Source organism: Gobio gobio, assembly GCF_949357685.1.
Source record: "Gobio gobio genome assembly, chromosome: 4".
In the NCBI taxonomy this organism is placed as follows: Eukaryota; Metazoa; Chordata; class Actinopteri; order Cypriniformes; family Gobionidae; genus Gobio; species Gobio gobio.
In genome coordinates, this window is record NC_137100.1 from 51,107,592 (window position 1) to 51,123,877 (window position 16,286).

The 16,286-nt window shown below is 39.1% G+C and overlaps 1 protein-coding gene across 45 annotated transcripts in view; it reads left to right on the plus strand.

Annotated features, from left to right (window-relative positions):
• camk2b1 (calcium/calmodulin-dependent protein kinase (CaM kinase) II beta 1) overlaps nucleotides 1-16,286 on the plus strand; it is an 86,608-nt gene that overhangs the window by 35,331 nt on the left and 34,991 nt on the right. For 24 of the 45 annotated variants that reach the window (XM_079814578.1, XM_079814594.1, XM_079814621.1 and 21 more), the window contains 7 exons: nucleotides 4,833-4,935; nucleotides 5,093-5,176; nucleotides 6,726-6,820; nucleotides 7,897-8,019; nucleotides 8,128-8,211; nucleotides 8,285-8,327; nucleotides 11,118-11,213. In XM_079814578.1, coding sequence (XP_079670704.1) covers nucleotides 4,833-4,935; nucleotides 5,093-5,176; nucleotides 6,726-6,820; nucleotides 7,897-8,019; nucleotides 8,128-8,211; nucleotides 8,285-8,327; nucleotides 11,118-11,213 — 628 coding nt within the window. The remainder of the gene's footprint in view (nucleotides 1-4,832; nucleotides 4,936-5,092; nucleotides 5,177-6,725; nucleotides 6,821-7,896; nucleotides 8,020-8,127; nucleotides 8,212-8,284; nucleotides 8,328-11,117; nucleotides 11,214-16,286) is intronic. The other 21 variants (XM_079814622.1, XM_079814617.1, XM_079814606.1 and 18 more) reach the window with 1 other exon arrangement.

The window sequence follows — 16,286 nt, forward strand, 5'->3', positions numbered from 1 at the left end:
TTCCCTGTATGCCGTCATACGGGGAACGGTTCCCCTTCCTCTGCTTTGCCCACCCAGAGAATTTGGAGAGAATGGATTTAGTTTATCAGTCGCAATGTCAGCAGAGGCTTTACAAACAGACTTTTACCATATGGATTTGACAGCACCGCCACAAACAGTGAGTAACAATGTTCATTAATGCCTGAACTGTGATCAGTGATTTCTGATGTGTAGCTAATCATTCAAGTTCATTCAGACTTTCTTTCTAAATCGATTAATACTGACAGTTCCGCCGCTGGCCTTCTTGATGCCCTAAGCGTAATGCATCAGTGAATCAAGCCAGTGACTAAACGATCAACTTCACATCGTTTCTGTTAGTAGCATGAAACAAATCTGTTATTTCAATTTTGATTAGACGCTAGATAAGCGATCAAAGAACACTCTCTTTATAATGTTCGGATCTGTCAATCACACGTCGCGAGTGTATCTGCACACTTGCCCAAACTGCCGTTATAATGAATGGCGCTGTTATGCTGCACAAAGCTCTTACTGTATTAATTTCGATCAATGCTCAAGCCTTTCATGTGTTGGGAAAAGATCTAAAAATAATGCTATAATCAACACTATGACGATTCATTCATCTCGGCGGCTGTGATGGTAAAAAAACGTAGTAAAAGTATATCGAGAGGGGTTCCACATGTCTACAAAGTTCGTAGAATAAGGAGGAAGAAGACAGGGTTGGTGTGACTGGGACTCGTGTTTATTCAGAACTCTCAAATACAAACAAAATAAACTCGCGGTCTCAACAACTTGGTACAATATAACTTTCTCAGCTATCTTTATCCAGTCCGTCTCTCTCTCTTACCCCTTTTTCACCAAGGCAGTGCTAGAGCTAGTTCAGAGCCAGAGCTAGTCCCAGTTCATAGTTGGTTCGACTGAGGAGCCTTCTAAGAACCGTTTGCTTTTCCACATGCTGAGAGCCACAACAGAGCCATGTCTTGCGTCACTGTATACGTCTCCATCTTTCTCAGCAACACTAGCGAGGCAGCGGCAATGTTGCCAAGTCCGCGGTTTTCCCGAGGAATTTGGCTACTTCATCACTGTTGCCGCGGGCTGTTTTTCATGTCCGCGGGTTGAAGCGACCCCAATTATGTGATATTTAGCCCCAGCAATGCGAATTTTAGTAGGCAACCATGCCAAAAAAACAAAATATTTTACCCCCAAATGTGATTTTTACCGGGGTAGCTCCCCTGAAACGCGATTGGGCTTGTTTTGAGTAGCAATTGGGCGGGTTTTGTTGTGAAAACCTGGCAACCCTGGGCAGCGGGAGACACAAACACACCAGGCTTGACCGATCCACGTATGATATTAAAAAAAAAAACGCATGAGTGAATCAAAAGCATAAGGAGTCATATGCTCTCGCTGGACTCGTTATCGTACATAGCTGGGGCTTTGGGTGTGGAAACACAAAGAACCGATTTGAAACTAGGCTCTGGCTCCGATCTAGCTCTAGCACTGCCTTGGTGGAAAAGGGGTAACAATGGCAGCGCTTGCAGACCTCGCTAAACTACGCCCCCTCCGCCACATAATCTCAAAACTCATTCATTTCAAATGCAAAGATGTCAGCCAATCACAACAGTGAGCGTTTTCACTGAAGTTTCACATCAGACACGCCCCTTGAAACAGAGCATTCAAGCCAGAGGGCTAATATCAGTATAGAAAAAAATGCTTTTTATTTCAAAATTATTAAAATTTTTGATGTAAAAACCATTCTAACAATATAAGTACACCTCAGGAAACATAAAATAATAAAAACAATCCATGCCATGGGACCTTTAAATTTGAGTAATTGGATAATTGAACTCTGTATGCTGTTCAGGGTGTTGTGTGCTCAGATGATAAATTAAGTTTTTCAGCAACAAGCCACCTCACAATATTTCAGCTGAACAAGTTTTACATATTGCTACTAAACCATCATTTTTGAAACTGAAAATTGGCAGCATTTTCTGTACATCACTAGATTTTATCTGTGTAGGTTTAGATTCATGCTTAATTTTCAATGTAGCAGTTTCCAGAAAAAAGAAACAAGTTAAAAGCTAAAAATGGTGTTGCTACGGTCAGCTTCATACTCACACTGACAGTACCAGCACTCTGGTGTCACGCTATCAGTGTCTACACACACTGGAGTGCCCTTTTGAATGAAAGCCCGGGCCACGTGCTCATCCACAGTGGGAATCTGAGTGGACATGAAAGGAATGCCACTGCAGAAAAGAGCAGAGATCTTGCACACTGACACAATAGCACAGGACACATTGACACCCATGCTTTTTTAGATTTGTCTGAACTAAACAAGAAAACTTAACCAACTCAAGCACCCAGTGCACAGTGCACCCAGCTGTGTGTGTGTGTGTGTGTGAGTGTGTATATATATATATATATATATATATATACTTTTTTCTTTTTTTTTAGCTGTGCTCATGCTGATGAGACTTTTGCTAGGATGTCAATTCATGGATTTCTCTGCAGAGGTTATACGTTCGTGAAAGAGCGTTGGAGAGCGATTTTTGGCAGATCTTCTTTGCTGGATTTGTTCTCAGAGGGTGCTGTTCATCAAAATTCCTCCCACTACTGAGCTTTAAGGCTGGGATTAGCTCCTGGTGTTCCAGCCCTCAGCAGTGTGCATGTTTAACCTCTTTTTTGTGGGGGGGTGGGGATGGGAGGGGTGCTATAGCTGTGCTATTTGAGTGCTGCTGAGGATGAAAAAAAAAAAGGGAATTTTAATGAAAGGATGGTGGTGAGGTGATTGTGATAATGAGCGTTATGGAACAGGGATAACAATGTAAAAAAAAAAGTAGATACCCACTGTCTCAAAATGAAACATTTAGGAGCCACATTTGCTCAATAGCATTTACATCCATAGATATGTATATGCAGATGGGCCACTATAGGCAAGCCGCCCGCCGTATGGGAATGGTCAAAGTCAGTCTATGAGCACTTGAAAGCAAATTGACTCTGTCTGCAACCATACCTAATATCTAAATCTATATAGACTTCAGCAGGTGATTTTCATAGGATTTTGTTTACCATTATGTTAAATCATTCTGCATATGCTATTGGCTCATTGACTCAAATCAGTCAGTTATGTATGTCTACTTAGAAGAAGGGGGTTTTGCTAACAGTTTTTAATATTGAAAAATGTCTGTCTACTGAAGCTGCATATATCTGATCTAAAATATAGTAAAAACGGTAATATTATATAACTCTTTTTTTTTTCTATCTCTGTATTTTAATATTAAAGGAACAATATGTACGATTTTTTTATTAAAATATCCAAAAACTACTAGAACAATGTTATATTTGTACTTACATTATCCCAAATGTTTCCAAGAATGTTTAAGTCCAGAGAAATAAGCAAGAGAAATAACCAGGGCACGAACCGTGTCCATGCATCTCCTATCAATGACATCATACCCACGTTACCCTCGATTTCCATGATATATTTCAATATATTTTGTAGAAACCATGGAAACACCAAAGACACTTTAATATATTATGTGTTTTATTAGACTGGTGAGCAACTGTTTGGATACATTCATCAACAGAAAACTAATAATTGTTCTATAGCTCAACACAGTTAGTCTTAATGTTTAAAACTCATTTTCATGATGTAGTACCATGTTTTACCATGCCTAGTATCGATCTAGCTTACTGCAGTGTGCAACAAGTGTCTCATAGTAGCCCCAGAGTAGCATTATAACATGACTTTCAACACACTCAAATGTATCATATATAATAAAACAGCACTGCGTTACCCCACATATGTCTTTCAGCCCCGCCCTGCTTCATACTACATTAACGTTAATAAATCTTTAATACATTAGCTCATCCATGAATATGATTTCTGCCCAAGTCCCGTCGTATTCTTTTCCACCGGCTGCAGAGGTAAAGACAACAACTCACATGATTCCGCGAAATCAAGGCGTCATCAAGCTATGACTTTTTTGAATAAGCGACCTCTAGAGGCGAAAATTACATATTGTACCTTTAATTTATTCCTGTGATGGCATTGCTAAATTCTCAGCTGTCACTACTCCATTACTCCAACAGTGGTTATTTTAAATAAATATTTTTCGTAACATTAGAAATGTCTTTTTCACTAAATGTATTATTATTATTATTTTAAATCATCTTACTGACCCCACATTTTTAAACGGTACAGTTTTGATAATTTTAGTTGCAGTCTTCAGTTTGGATAAGAGAGTGAGGGAAGTGAATGTTAGATTCACCAGACACTGCAATGCAGGCAAAGATGCTTGAGATTTGACTATCGGGTGCAGTGCTTTTGAAGGTGTGTGTGACTGTGTATTTGGTTTATTAGCCTGCCCTTACAGACCAGAGTTGGTAGCATTATGATTTATAAGATAGTGTCGTGCGTGTGCTAGCAGAAGCATCAGGAGGCACTAGAGGGGATATCACATTATTAGCATCCATCAGTGACAGAGAATAATGAGGCTAGATAATCTGGGTCAGTTGGGAGAAAAACACACATACGCACGCACACTCTTATTACCAGTGAAGACAAACATTGTATTTTCTGCATCCTTAATTTAGATTCAAATTAGATTTAAGTTCTTCAACCAAACTCAACATTCAACTAATATTTCCAAGAATCCAATTTGGAGGGTTGTTTGTACACAATGTTAAATATGTTAAGAACATGTGATGGATATCTGACTATCCTTGTTGTGTAGTGTGTGTCAGCATGCACAGTGGGTTTGTTTTGATTCTGTGTGTTTGAGGCCGTTAAGTTGTGTGTTAAGGCAGGAGAAATGTTGTCTTCATTCTCCCCTCAGCCAGAGAATCTGCTCTTGGCCAGTAAGTGCAAGAACGCTGCTGTGAAGCTGGCTGACTTTGGACTGGCCATTGAGGTGCAGGGAGACCAGCAGGCATGGTTTGGTATGTAATCGTTGCCATAGCAATGCAAATCATTAGTTTGATTTTGAGACATGGCCACATGACTCTCTTTTTTTTTGTGACACTTTTTGACACTTTAACTTGTTTGTACTTACTACTATAGTCACATTTTACTGAAAGAGTTATCTATGTTTTACAGGATTTGCAGGGACGCCAGGTTACCTGTCCCCTGAGGTGCTGAGGAAGGAGGCATATGGCAAACCGGTGGACATCTGGGCCTGTGGTAAATAACAATGACAAGCGCATGCTAATTCGGAAGAGACAGAGATTTTCTGTGCTGTGCTTCAAAACTAAGTGAGCTGCCTTGATGTCTTCTGCACTGTCTACCTTACCTGCTGAAAAAAAAACAAAAGCCCAAGAGGGTTTTCTGTTCTCAGCTGGTCTCCCATCCTGGTCAAGCTGGTTTGGTTTTAGGGGGATGTTCACACATACAAAGATTTTCAGTGAGGAAGACAGGAAGTCATTCATTTTCAATCAGAGTTGGTGATTTCTAGTTGACCTGCACAACACCAATTAAACCTGCTTGCAAACAACAGCACATAGACTCGGCATCCTCATCTAAAGGGGTTGGACAATTAAACTGAGACACTGGCCAATATAGTGTTGGAGGTTTCACTCTTATACATGTGTGTCAATCTTACCATCAGTAAGAGCAGAGCGTGAAGGTTGAAATAGCAGAGCAATAGCACAGCTGTACATAAAATATTACAGTCAACAAAACATAATGGTAGACATATCGGAGTTCAAAAGAGAACACATTTTTGGTGCACGTCTCGTCGGCTCACCTGTGACCAGGACAGCACGTCTTTGTTGCTGTATTGAGAGCTATGGTATCCAGGGTAATGTCAGCACACCACCATGTAGGATGCATCACATCCAACAGAAGTAACTGTTAGCGCAAGAGGAAGCTGTCTGAAAGGGATGTCCGACCAACTCACCGCAAAATTAAATTTAGTGTCTGTCTTTTGGGAGCACCGCAGTCAATATTCATGGTCAGGCTATCTGCTGCTATATGCTAAATGTTGGTTGAATTGGTACCAACAGTGTGGGCAGTGTGAAACATGTATTCCTCTCTGATGAGTCCACCTTCACCGTCTTTCCCACATCCGTGGGAGTTACGGTGTGGAGAAGCCCCAAAGAGGCTTAACACCCGGACTTTTGCTGCCCAGAGTGAAGCACAAGGGTAGATCAGTGATGGTTTGGGCTACAATGTCATGGCATTCCCTACTGTGCTTTATGGGCACATCACTGCCAAGGACTACCGAACCATTCTAGAGGACCATGTGCACCTAATAGTTCAAACATTGTACCCTGAAGGGGGTGCTGTGTATCAGCATGATAATGTTCAAATTTTTCACTTTTTCTCATTGTATAGCACAGAGAAATAACTCTTGTGAGTAAATAAATATTTAGCACCAATACACACAGCAAAACTTGTGACAGTATAGTTTGATGAACATGAAGGTTGAACATCTCCCATGGCCTGCAGAGTCACCAGATCTTAATATTTTTGAGCCACTTTGGGGTATTTTGGAGGAGCAAGCTGGAAAAAAATGCTTTCCTCCACCAGCATCACATAGTGACCTGGCCAATTATTGTGTTGAAAACTGTGTTTCAGTTTCATTTTCACCCCTGTATTTTATAATATTTTCAAGTATAGTATAAATTATATTACCTGACATATACTGTATGGAACAACATGTTGACAAAATGTTGATTATGCACCACTTGGAACAGAATAATATATATATTTTATATTGTTCTCTATTAAGGTGTGATTCTGTACATTCTGCTGGTTGGATATCCACCTTTCTGGGATGAGGATCAGCACAAACTTTACCAACAGATCAAAGCTGGAGCTTATGATGTAAGTTTTACATCTTTTCAGTTTTGTGCCTTGCTCCCCCTCTCTTTCCCTTCTATATCACAACCTCTCATTCTTCTGATCAAAATTTGTCCACATTGTTTTTCAAGTATGTACTGAAGGATGCACTTCATGAATATACAGTCCTCATGCAGTTTCTAGCTTCTCCAACAATTGTCCTGTCTGATGTTCTCGTGACATTTTGACGTTCCCACTCCATCTAGCTTGTGCAACATATTAATTTCTTCATGAATGTAGCAGGGTTCATAAGAGATATTTTCTTGATAGACGTTACAGCAATGTAAGGTGTTCAATCATTTTTATCACCACGTGCCTCTCTGCTGCTGGTACTACTAAAAGCTACTTGTCTGGATTGATATTTGTTTTAGATTTAAGTCGTTCTATGAAAACAGTATCATTTGTGTCTACAACTTGAAACACAAAAATATACTATTATGCAATTACCCCCCGCCCCCTTCTCTGCTAATTGGCTGCAAGTGTGTTTTGGTGCTCGATCTGACCCACTTTCAACAGTGATTCTCAGAAATCACTTACTGCACCTTTAAGAAAATGTTATACAATGTGCATTGATTTTCACATTATAAAAACACTTTATTGCCACCAGTCAGAATATCATATTAAGAATTTGTATTAGTTTAACTCAAATTTTTAGGTTTAGTTTATTTTTAAAATAATCTTTCCAATGGTCGCCCATTTCATAAAATGACTGATTTATTTGATAAATGCTGCATGAATGGACAATTTTGATAATGTTTGAAATATAAGTACTTCCAGTATCATTTTATGTGTTTTGGAGCATTGGTTCATACTTGTTGATGATACGAATTTTGACTGAGTCTAAATTGACTCTTATGCTGTCTTCTTATTGCCAATGCGTTACATTCAGAAAATTGGACTTTAACAAGTGATTTATTTCTGTAAGAGAGATGAATAAGTTGAAGTCGAACAGGTGGTTTATTTGATGCAGTGCAGTGCTTGTGGACAGAGGAAAGGTTTGCAGCTATAGCTTATGAATACATCTGAATAATAGAATAATCGTTTTTTTATTTCTCTGGTAGTTTCCATCTCCAGAATGGGACACAGTTACTCCTGAAGCCAAAAACCTCATCAATCAAATGCTGACCATAAACCCTGCCAAGAGAATCACTGCACAGGAAGCTCTCAAACACCCATGGGTCTGCGTACGTATTCTCCGACATGCACATGCAGACATATCAAAACACTTTTACAAATATTGCAAGATGCAGGTTTGAATACAGTAAAAATCTTTTCCCTATTTGTTTCCATAGCAACGCTCTACTGTGGCTTCCATGATGCACAGACAAGAGACTGTGGAATGCCTGAAGAAGTTCAACGCCAGAAGGAAACTCAAGGTGTGTTGCATAGTCACACACAAACAATTTTATTTTTACACACACAGAGGTTATATATCCTCTCTCCTCACAGGGGGCCATCCTCACCACCATGCTTGTGTCACGGAACTTCTCTGGTAAGTTACTCGGGTATGACGAAGCTGGATATTAACTCTTTGAACGATTTTGATTGACAGCTGAGTTGACGGAACTGTGTGTTTTCTGATTGGTCTGTTCTGTGTATGTTCGCATGGCTCTCCAGGGAGTCATCTGTATGTCTTTTAGATCCCCACTCAGTCTTGATGTGCTTTGCTGTCTGCTGTCTGCCAAAGAAATGTTCTAAGTCTCTTGGACTCAATAGAAGTGACTTGTGGCCAAGACTGTCAATGCTTTACAGGCTCCTAAAAAGTATTCTGACACTTAGGTTGCACTTAAAATATCTGAATGTCATTTTATTAGAAATCAAACCATTGAGAACAAATTATGCTAGACGGTCCTTCCAGATTTTCATGATTTTGCGATAAACGTGGTATCCTAGTTTCCACAAAATTCTGGAAGTTACGGCCACAAAAATCTGTATTTTAACTTAATTTTTTTGATAAATTACTATAACCAATATAATCACAATTATTTGGGAAATATTGTGATCATGATTATTTAATACCATTATGAGTGGGCCTGGGCAAAACCTTATATGAGTAATTAATTTAACAATAGCAATTAAATAAATAATAATTACAATACATTTTAGATACCAGCGAAATTTCACAATTCTCTATACCAATTTTGATACCACAGCGGAGTACTAGACTAACTAATGTAAGTCAAAAAAGTCCTCAACATTTTTTTTGAAAATATGTTAACAGTTAGTAATACAATAAAACAAAAAAGCATATTACAAATTACCGTAGGTCAAATACGATACAAATGAAACAAACTTTTAAGTTTTTCATGCTAGTCTTTAGTCTTTTCGAAGCTCAAAGAGAAGCTACGGTGGCCGACACAGGACAAACATGTCGTCACAGAGAGTAGCTAGTGCTCTGTAGAGCAGTTTGTCCGTTTGGGGCTACTGTAGAATCATGATGGTGCAAAATGGCGATTTCCCTGTAAGGGTAGTATACCTCATTCTAAGGTAGTAAAAACATAACGGTACATTATGTAAGGTCTTTATACACCACTGAAAACATAGTTATGTATATTATATTGCATTTCTGTCAATAGATCCTCATAAATACTACACATTGCACCTTTAAGTATTCAGCTAATAGCCTACTACAGAAATGGAATAATCAAATGAATAATAAAATAAAACACAGCATAGTCTTCACTGTAAGAATTAAACTTGCTTTGATTCTTATTAGAGCTAGAAATGTCCTTCAGTCAATAGCAGTGACTGGTTTTCTATTTGTCTTTTGTTGTTTGATTAATATTAAGAGCACAGATGGCGGCAGGTACAGTAGGCTATATTAGACTGCTGCGAGCAATTTTTTGGGGTGCCCCCCTCAGCACTTGGTGCCCTACGCGCAGCGTGTGGTGGGAGCGGCGGCACTGCTAGTTTATCTGGTATCATTTTATAATTACCACTTATTATTAATAAGTGCCACTTAGTTCAATATCTAGTGTAAGGACATTCATACATTTTAAGTGTGGTTTAAGTGTCCAAATGCATTTTGGGCCCACTCTCTGTCTGTATACATTGACTCTCAGCCCACCACCTGCTGTACTTATGATCCTTTCCTCTTCATCTTGCAGCTTGCGGTTTTCATGTAGCTCTGACCTCACAGATATCATGCGTAATACAAAATAGTCTCTCAGTGTCAATTCTCTTTTATTTGATCTCCTTAACTCTTTCCCCGCCAGCGTTTATAAAAAAAAAAAAGTTGCCAGCCACTGCCAGGGTTTTTGATCATTTTCATAAAAATGTAATGGCCCATAGAATATTTTGTTATATGAATATCTGAACATGCCAAAAGAAAGAATAGACCCTCTGCTTTAAACAAAAGAAAAGAAAAACGTTTTATTCTAGCTTCATGCATTCCTTTTTTATCAACACTTGAACATTGGTAAGTGTCATAAAAAAAGCAACATTTTGAACAAAAAGCTGAGAAAATCACGTTTTTGTCAAAGACTACATCCAGATCAGATTCAGAGCGATGATCAATCACAGATGGTGTAGATCGAGTCCATCAACACCCCTAATGCTTGCACAGTCCTATATCTCGTTCTGGGTCAACATTTCAATCAGTAACATTAGGCAGTTTTGATTTATATGATGTTTAATGTTGTTGATAATGTTATTTTACATATGCATCTGCTTACATACGATCGCTTGTTTTTTTTGCGTCTTCTTCACCTGTGTTTTGATCAGGAGATTCTGCACTCATTCAAAAGATGCGTGATAGCTCCCCCTAAAATTCTGTGTTTGGCAGGGAAGCGTTTCCTAACAAACAACAGAAAATTCTGTGTTTGACGGGGAAAGAGTTAATGGAAATTCAAGTAGTTATAGTTGCACTTTCTGCCTTCTCATCCTCATCTGTGATTACAGGGCTCTGCTTTTAACTGCTTCAGATGATGGTCCAACAGAGGACGTTGATAAATGTGTGTGATTTTGTTAGGAGGGATGATTCCCTCTGAGTTGTTGTACGTTGGTTGAAATGACAATATGGCTCTTGTTTGAGTGGGGATCATTTTGTTACGAGCTACCTGTCTCGCAAAGAAAAAAAATGCTTTGACATGTTCTTATAACTGACAGTTTCTTCTCCCATAGACTAATAAATGGTTCTCTTTCACTCTGCCCCCTTTCCTCTTCCCTCTCTCTCTCTCTTTGTTCCTCCCTCTCATTTTGTTTGTGATTGTGTGTGGGTGGGTATGTGTGTATGGACGTACACACTCCTGTGTGTGCGTGCGTGTGCGTGTGTGTGTGTTAGTGGGTAGCAGGCAGACCACGGCTCCCGCCTCGGTCACTGCGGCTGCGGCTGCAGTAGCCGCGGCTGCAGGCACCACAGCAGGGCTGGTGGAACAAGGTAGCGCCGCCCTACAGGGCCCAATTCCTCTACCACTTTCTGTCTGAGCACTTCTCTACATATTCCTCCTATTCCCTTATTCTCTATACACAATGCACACCACAGTTTTCTCCTCACATTTTCCTTCTCCTTTAGCATATACTTTTTCTTTTCCTTTTCATGACCTGTTACTTTTCTTTTACCTTTTCCTTTATATTTTCCCATATAATTTCCTTTTCATTTCTTTCCATTTTTCTTCCCCTTTTCCTTCCCCTTCCCCTTTCCAGTTCCATTTTCCTTTTCCTTCCACTTTCACTTTGTTTTCCTTCAATCCTTTCATTTCCTTAAAAATTTCCCTTTCCTTTTCTTTCCTTTGTCCTTACCCTTTCTAGTTACATTTTCCTTTTTCCATTTCTTTTTTTAATGAAAGAAACATCATCACTCACTAGTCCATGATTGTCTCTGCATGGGGCTAAAGCATGCACGATGACTCACCCTCTACCTGTCTTTCCAGCTGTTTCTTCTTTTTCTTTCTTGTCCTCCACACTTTCGTGTCATTATTCACCTCGTTTTTTCTGGCAGTTCATGTCTGATATCATATGTAGCCACTTATTGGTCCTCTCAGCTGTCTGTCATCATCATTTCATTCATCTTTTATTTATTTCACAGATGATCTACACTAAGATCCCTGCATGATGAATGCATTTTTCTCTCCCACTCTTCTTTTTTGAGTCCTATTCTCTCCATCATTTCTTCCTTTCATATGTGCCATAAATCACTGCCTTTGACTTTTTTTCTGGTTTATTCTTATCCTCCTCCTCCTCATCACTTTTCTTTGCCATTTTTATCTGACACCCATACGCCATCTTCACTTCCATTCTCTGTATTCCTCCTTCCTTCCTTTACTCTGTCTTTTAATATGGAATATGGTCTGTGAAGTTGAGGTTCACCCCTTTTCGGGGGTGGAACAGTCTGCCTGCTGTTGTGCTGAATGCTGCATGGGAGTTTGGACTAATGCATGTTCACTAACTTGGGGGTGTGATGGGCTGAATGGATCTTGTGCACTTGTGCATGGTCAAAGCTTCTTGACAACTGTACACACTATATCAAAATGTTTTTAATATGTTTTTTTTTCTAAAAGTTTTTTTAACCAGCATTTCATATATACTTGTATCTAAAGGATGTAGAATTAGGTTGAATTTCCATTGACATGAATTAGAAATACTGGATCTATATAAGGGAAAACACATGAAAACATATCTTTTTGTTCCATATCGGTGCCATAGTGAGCCTAGTACACTACACAACTGTATGTGTACAATTTATCACAGTTAATCTTGGGCCTACACGCCTGTAGTTTGATCAAGAACTTTTAATTTTGAATCTTTTTCTTGCTCCTTACTTTTGCGATTCTTTGTTCATTGCATCTCCTCCAGAACTGATAGCTAGAATATAAATTATTACTTTTTTTTTTTTACAAACGTGACAACCCCATTCTATAACTGAACTGACACATGCACATTTTCAGAACTCACAACCACATCGCTCAACGGCTCTGGCCAAGCTGTGATAAACAAACTGCTATTGGCTATTTTAAAAAGGGGAGGGGCTGATCAATATGTCCCGCCCTGTCTTCCTGTTTCAGTGGAAATTACGTCAACACAGTGAATAACGCTGTGCATTTCAAGGCACTTCATTGGGCCTTTAAAGTCCTTTTTGTTTGTTCAAAATATCTGATGAATAAACTCGTGCCTCGATTGGACTCGTTTATTTAATAACACACTGTCAATTGGGATAAAACTTCCTGATGTTATGGACATCACCATTTTTTGATACTGTCGCTGAATGGGGTTGTGAGTCCTGAAAATGTGCAGGCTCGTATTAAGCGGCGCTGCCATACTAGCATTAGCATTTTTGCTATGTGTGAAATGTGCCAGGGGATTAAGGATGAACATAAACTGCGTAATCGGCTTAATCACTTATGTCAATGTGTCATTCCAGCCCTAACTGCAACGCACGCTTATAATAAACAGAAAATTCCACTGGTGTGGATGCTAATATAAGTTATTGTTATCATTTTTTTTTATATATAGTTATCATTTTTGGTGTGAACGGCCCTTTATCCTGATATGAATTTTGTCCAGACTTTTTACTGGTTGTGTTATGAGTACTGGCCTAAAATTTTAGATATTTTTTAGCTTTTTGTTGATATTTATTATAGATCTTGATATTTATTTATTTGCTCTGAAATGGTTTAAAATATTGTTTTTCTGTCTGTGGTAGAATCTTTTCTACCAAACAGCCATTGACATTTAAGCTTGGAGAAAGAAAAAAAATCTTGATTTATCCAACTGCTGTTCTGGAGGAGAAGCCAGTGCCATTTTTTTGCCATTTACTTTCTTGAGAGGGCAGAAAATGATTCAGGTTTAAACGTTTTTCAGCTTTTCCTTTTCCTGTTTTTTTTTTTTTATGCATCATGAGTGAGGTAGAAGGGTTGAGCTGGTACATTGAGCGTGGCTCAATGTGAAGGCTGTGCTTCATATTTGATGCTCCCTCCACATGCCTGCAATCAAATATTTATGTAATGCTGCCTCTCTCTGTTGTCCTTCTACTACCCTCAGCCTGAGCAACCAGACTACTGCGCTATAGGCAGTTACACTACATATACTGTAGGACGGATATCTGGATCATTCCCAATACTCTTATTCGACTTAAATGCAGTTCATATAAGAGAATACATACAGTGGGGAGAACAAGTGTTCAAAAATCCAGAAAATCACATTGTATGATTTTTAAATAATTAATTTGCATTTTATTGCATGACATAAATATTTGATCACCTACCAACCAGTAAGAATTCTGGCTCTCACAGACCTGTTAGTTTTTCTTTAAGAAGCCCTCCTGTTCTCCACTCATTACCTGTATTAACTTCACCTGTTTGAACTCCTTACCTGTATAAAAGACACCTGTCCACACACTCAATCAAACAGACTCCAACCTCTCCACAATGGCCAAGACCAGAGAGCTTTGTAAGGACATCAGGGATAAAATTGTAGACCTGCACAAGGCTGGGATGGGCTACAGGACAATAGGCAAGCAGCTTGGTGAGAAAGCAACTGTTGGCGCAATTATTAGAAGATGGAAGAAGTTCAAGATGATGGTCAATCTCCCTCGGTCTGGGGCACCATCCAAGATCTCACCTCGTGGGGCATCAATGATCATGAGGAAGGTGAGGGATCAGCCTAGAACTACACGGCAGGACCTGGTCAATGACCTGAAGAGAGCTGGGACCACAGTCTCAAAGAAAACCATTAGTAACACACTACGCCGTCATGGATTAAAATCCTGCAGCGCACGCAAGGTCCCCCTGCTCGAGCCAGCGCATGTCTAGGCCCATCTGAAGTTTGCCAATGACCATCTGGATGATCCAGAGGAGGAATGGGAGAAGGTCATGTGGTCTGATGAGACAAAAATAGAGCTTTTTGGTCTAAACTCCACTCGCCGTGTTTGGAGGAAGAAGAAGGATGAGTACAACCCCAAGAACACCATCCCAACCATGAAGCATGGAGGTGGAAACATCATTCTTTGGGGATGCTTTTCTGCAAAGGGGACAGGAGGAGTGGGCCAAAATCCCTGCTGCAGTGTGTGCAAACCTGGTCAAGAACTACAGGAAACGTATAAACAAAGGTTTCTGTACCAAATATTAAGTTCTGCTTTTCTGATCAAATACTTATATCATGCAATAAAATGCAAATTAATTACTTAAAAATCATACAATGTGATTTTCTGGATTTTTGTTACTCACAGTTGAAGTGTACCTATGATAAAATTACAGACTTCTACATGCTTTGTACGTGGGAAAACCTGCAAAATCGGCAGAGTTTATCAAATACTTGTTCCCTCCACTGTATATATTATAATATTATAATTAACAAGCTTGACTGTTTCAGTGAAAGCTAATAGCAAAGGGAGGATGAGCTGAATGTAAATGTCCATAGTTTTATTTACTTTAAGTTTTTGACAAAACTGTGTAATGCTCAGTTTTGCTTGTGCATCTACTATACCTAACACAAGAAGCATTTCAATTCCGTTGTATTGAGATATACTTTTTTGTTTTGTTTAATATAAATATTATATTATTGTAATGATTAGATAAATGTTTTTAATGTAAATATTCATTAAAATATTTTTATATTTAATGTTACGTTTTTCAAAGCGCATTTGAAGACTAGGTTTAAGAGTAGTGAAACTGCTTATACAAAAACAGCCTGGCACAAACGTATTTGCCTGCTATTTTTTTGCTGAACCTTGTTTGTGCTGACTCTGGCCCTGCAAAGTAGATAAACTCTGAGAAAAATGATGACTGTACTGAAGTACTTTTTTTTTTCTTGAGCCCCATATACAGCTCCATAGACAGTCTTTTAACTTCACCGTTCATAGAAACAACACAGGAGACTCTGGTTTTTTGACCTCTTCTCTACTGCTCTCTCTTTTTCTCTCCATTCTCTCTTCCTCTCTTTCTCTTGCTCTCTGTGTTAATGGCAAGGTAAGGAGTTCCACTCACTCTAGAGTATTAGATGTTACTTCACCACTCCTGCTCTTTCTACAGGGACGCACGCTCATTTCTTCTCACTGATCTCTTTGGGCCACCACCAGATGGATGGATTGGTGGCCCAGATACAGTTCTAGGAGGATCTGTGTCAAATTCCAACCTTGAGTGACCCTGTTCTTCGATTTATGACCAGAAATACTCTGGTCATAAATGCTCTGGTTGTGCAACCTATTGCTATGTACCCATTTCATTTTTAATGCATAATGTCAGCTGATGTCATCCACTAAACAGTCTTATTGGTGACGTAGCTGTATCTGTTGGATCTTTTTACAGAAATACAGAATGAGAGGCTTTTTACTGATGTAATCTGATGAACACTATCTAGATCAGTAGTCTTATTCTCAGAAATGTTAAGATACCCTTCAAAATGTACTTCGATTTGAAGACGTTTCACTGTGAATGAAATCCAGTGACAGCTATACACAAATGTACCAAAAAGGCAGTTTTTTTTAGAATAATTATTGCGGTATGAGTACTCAAGT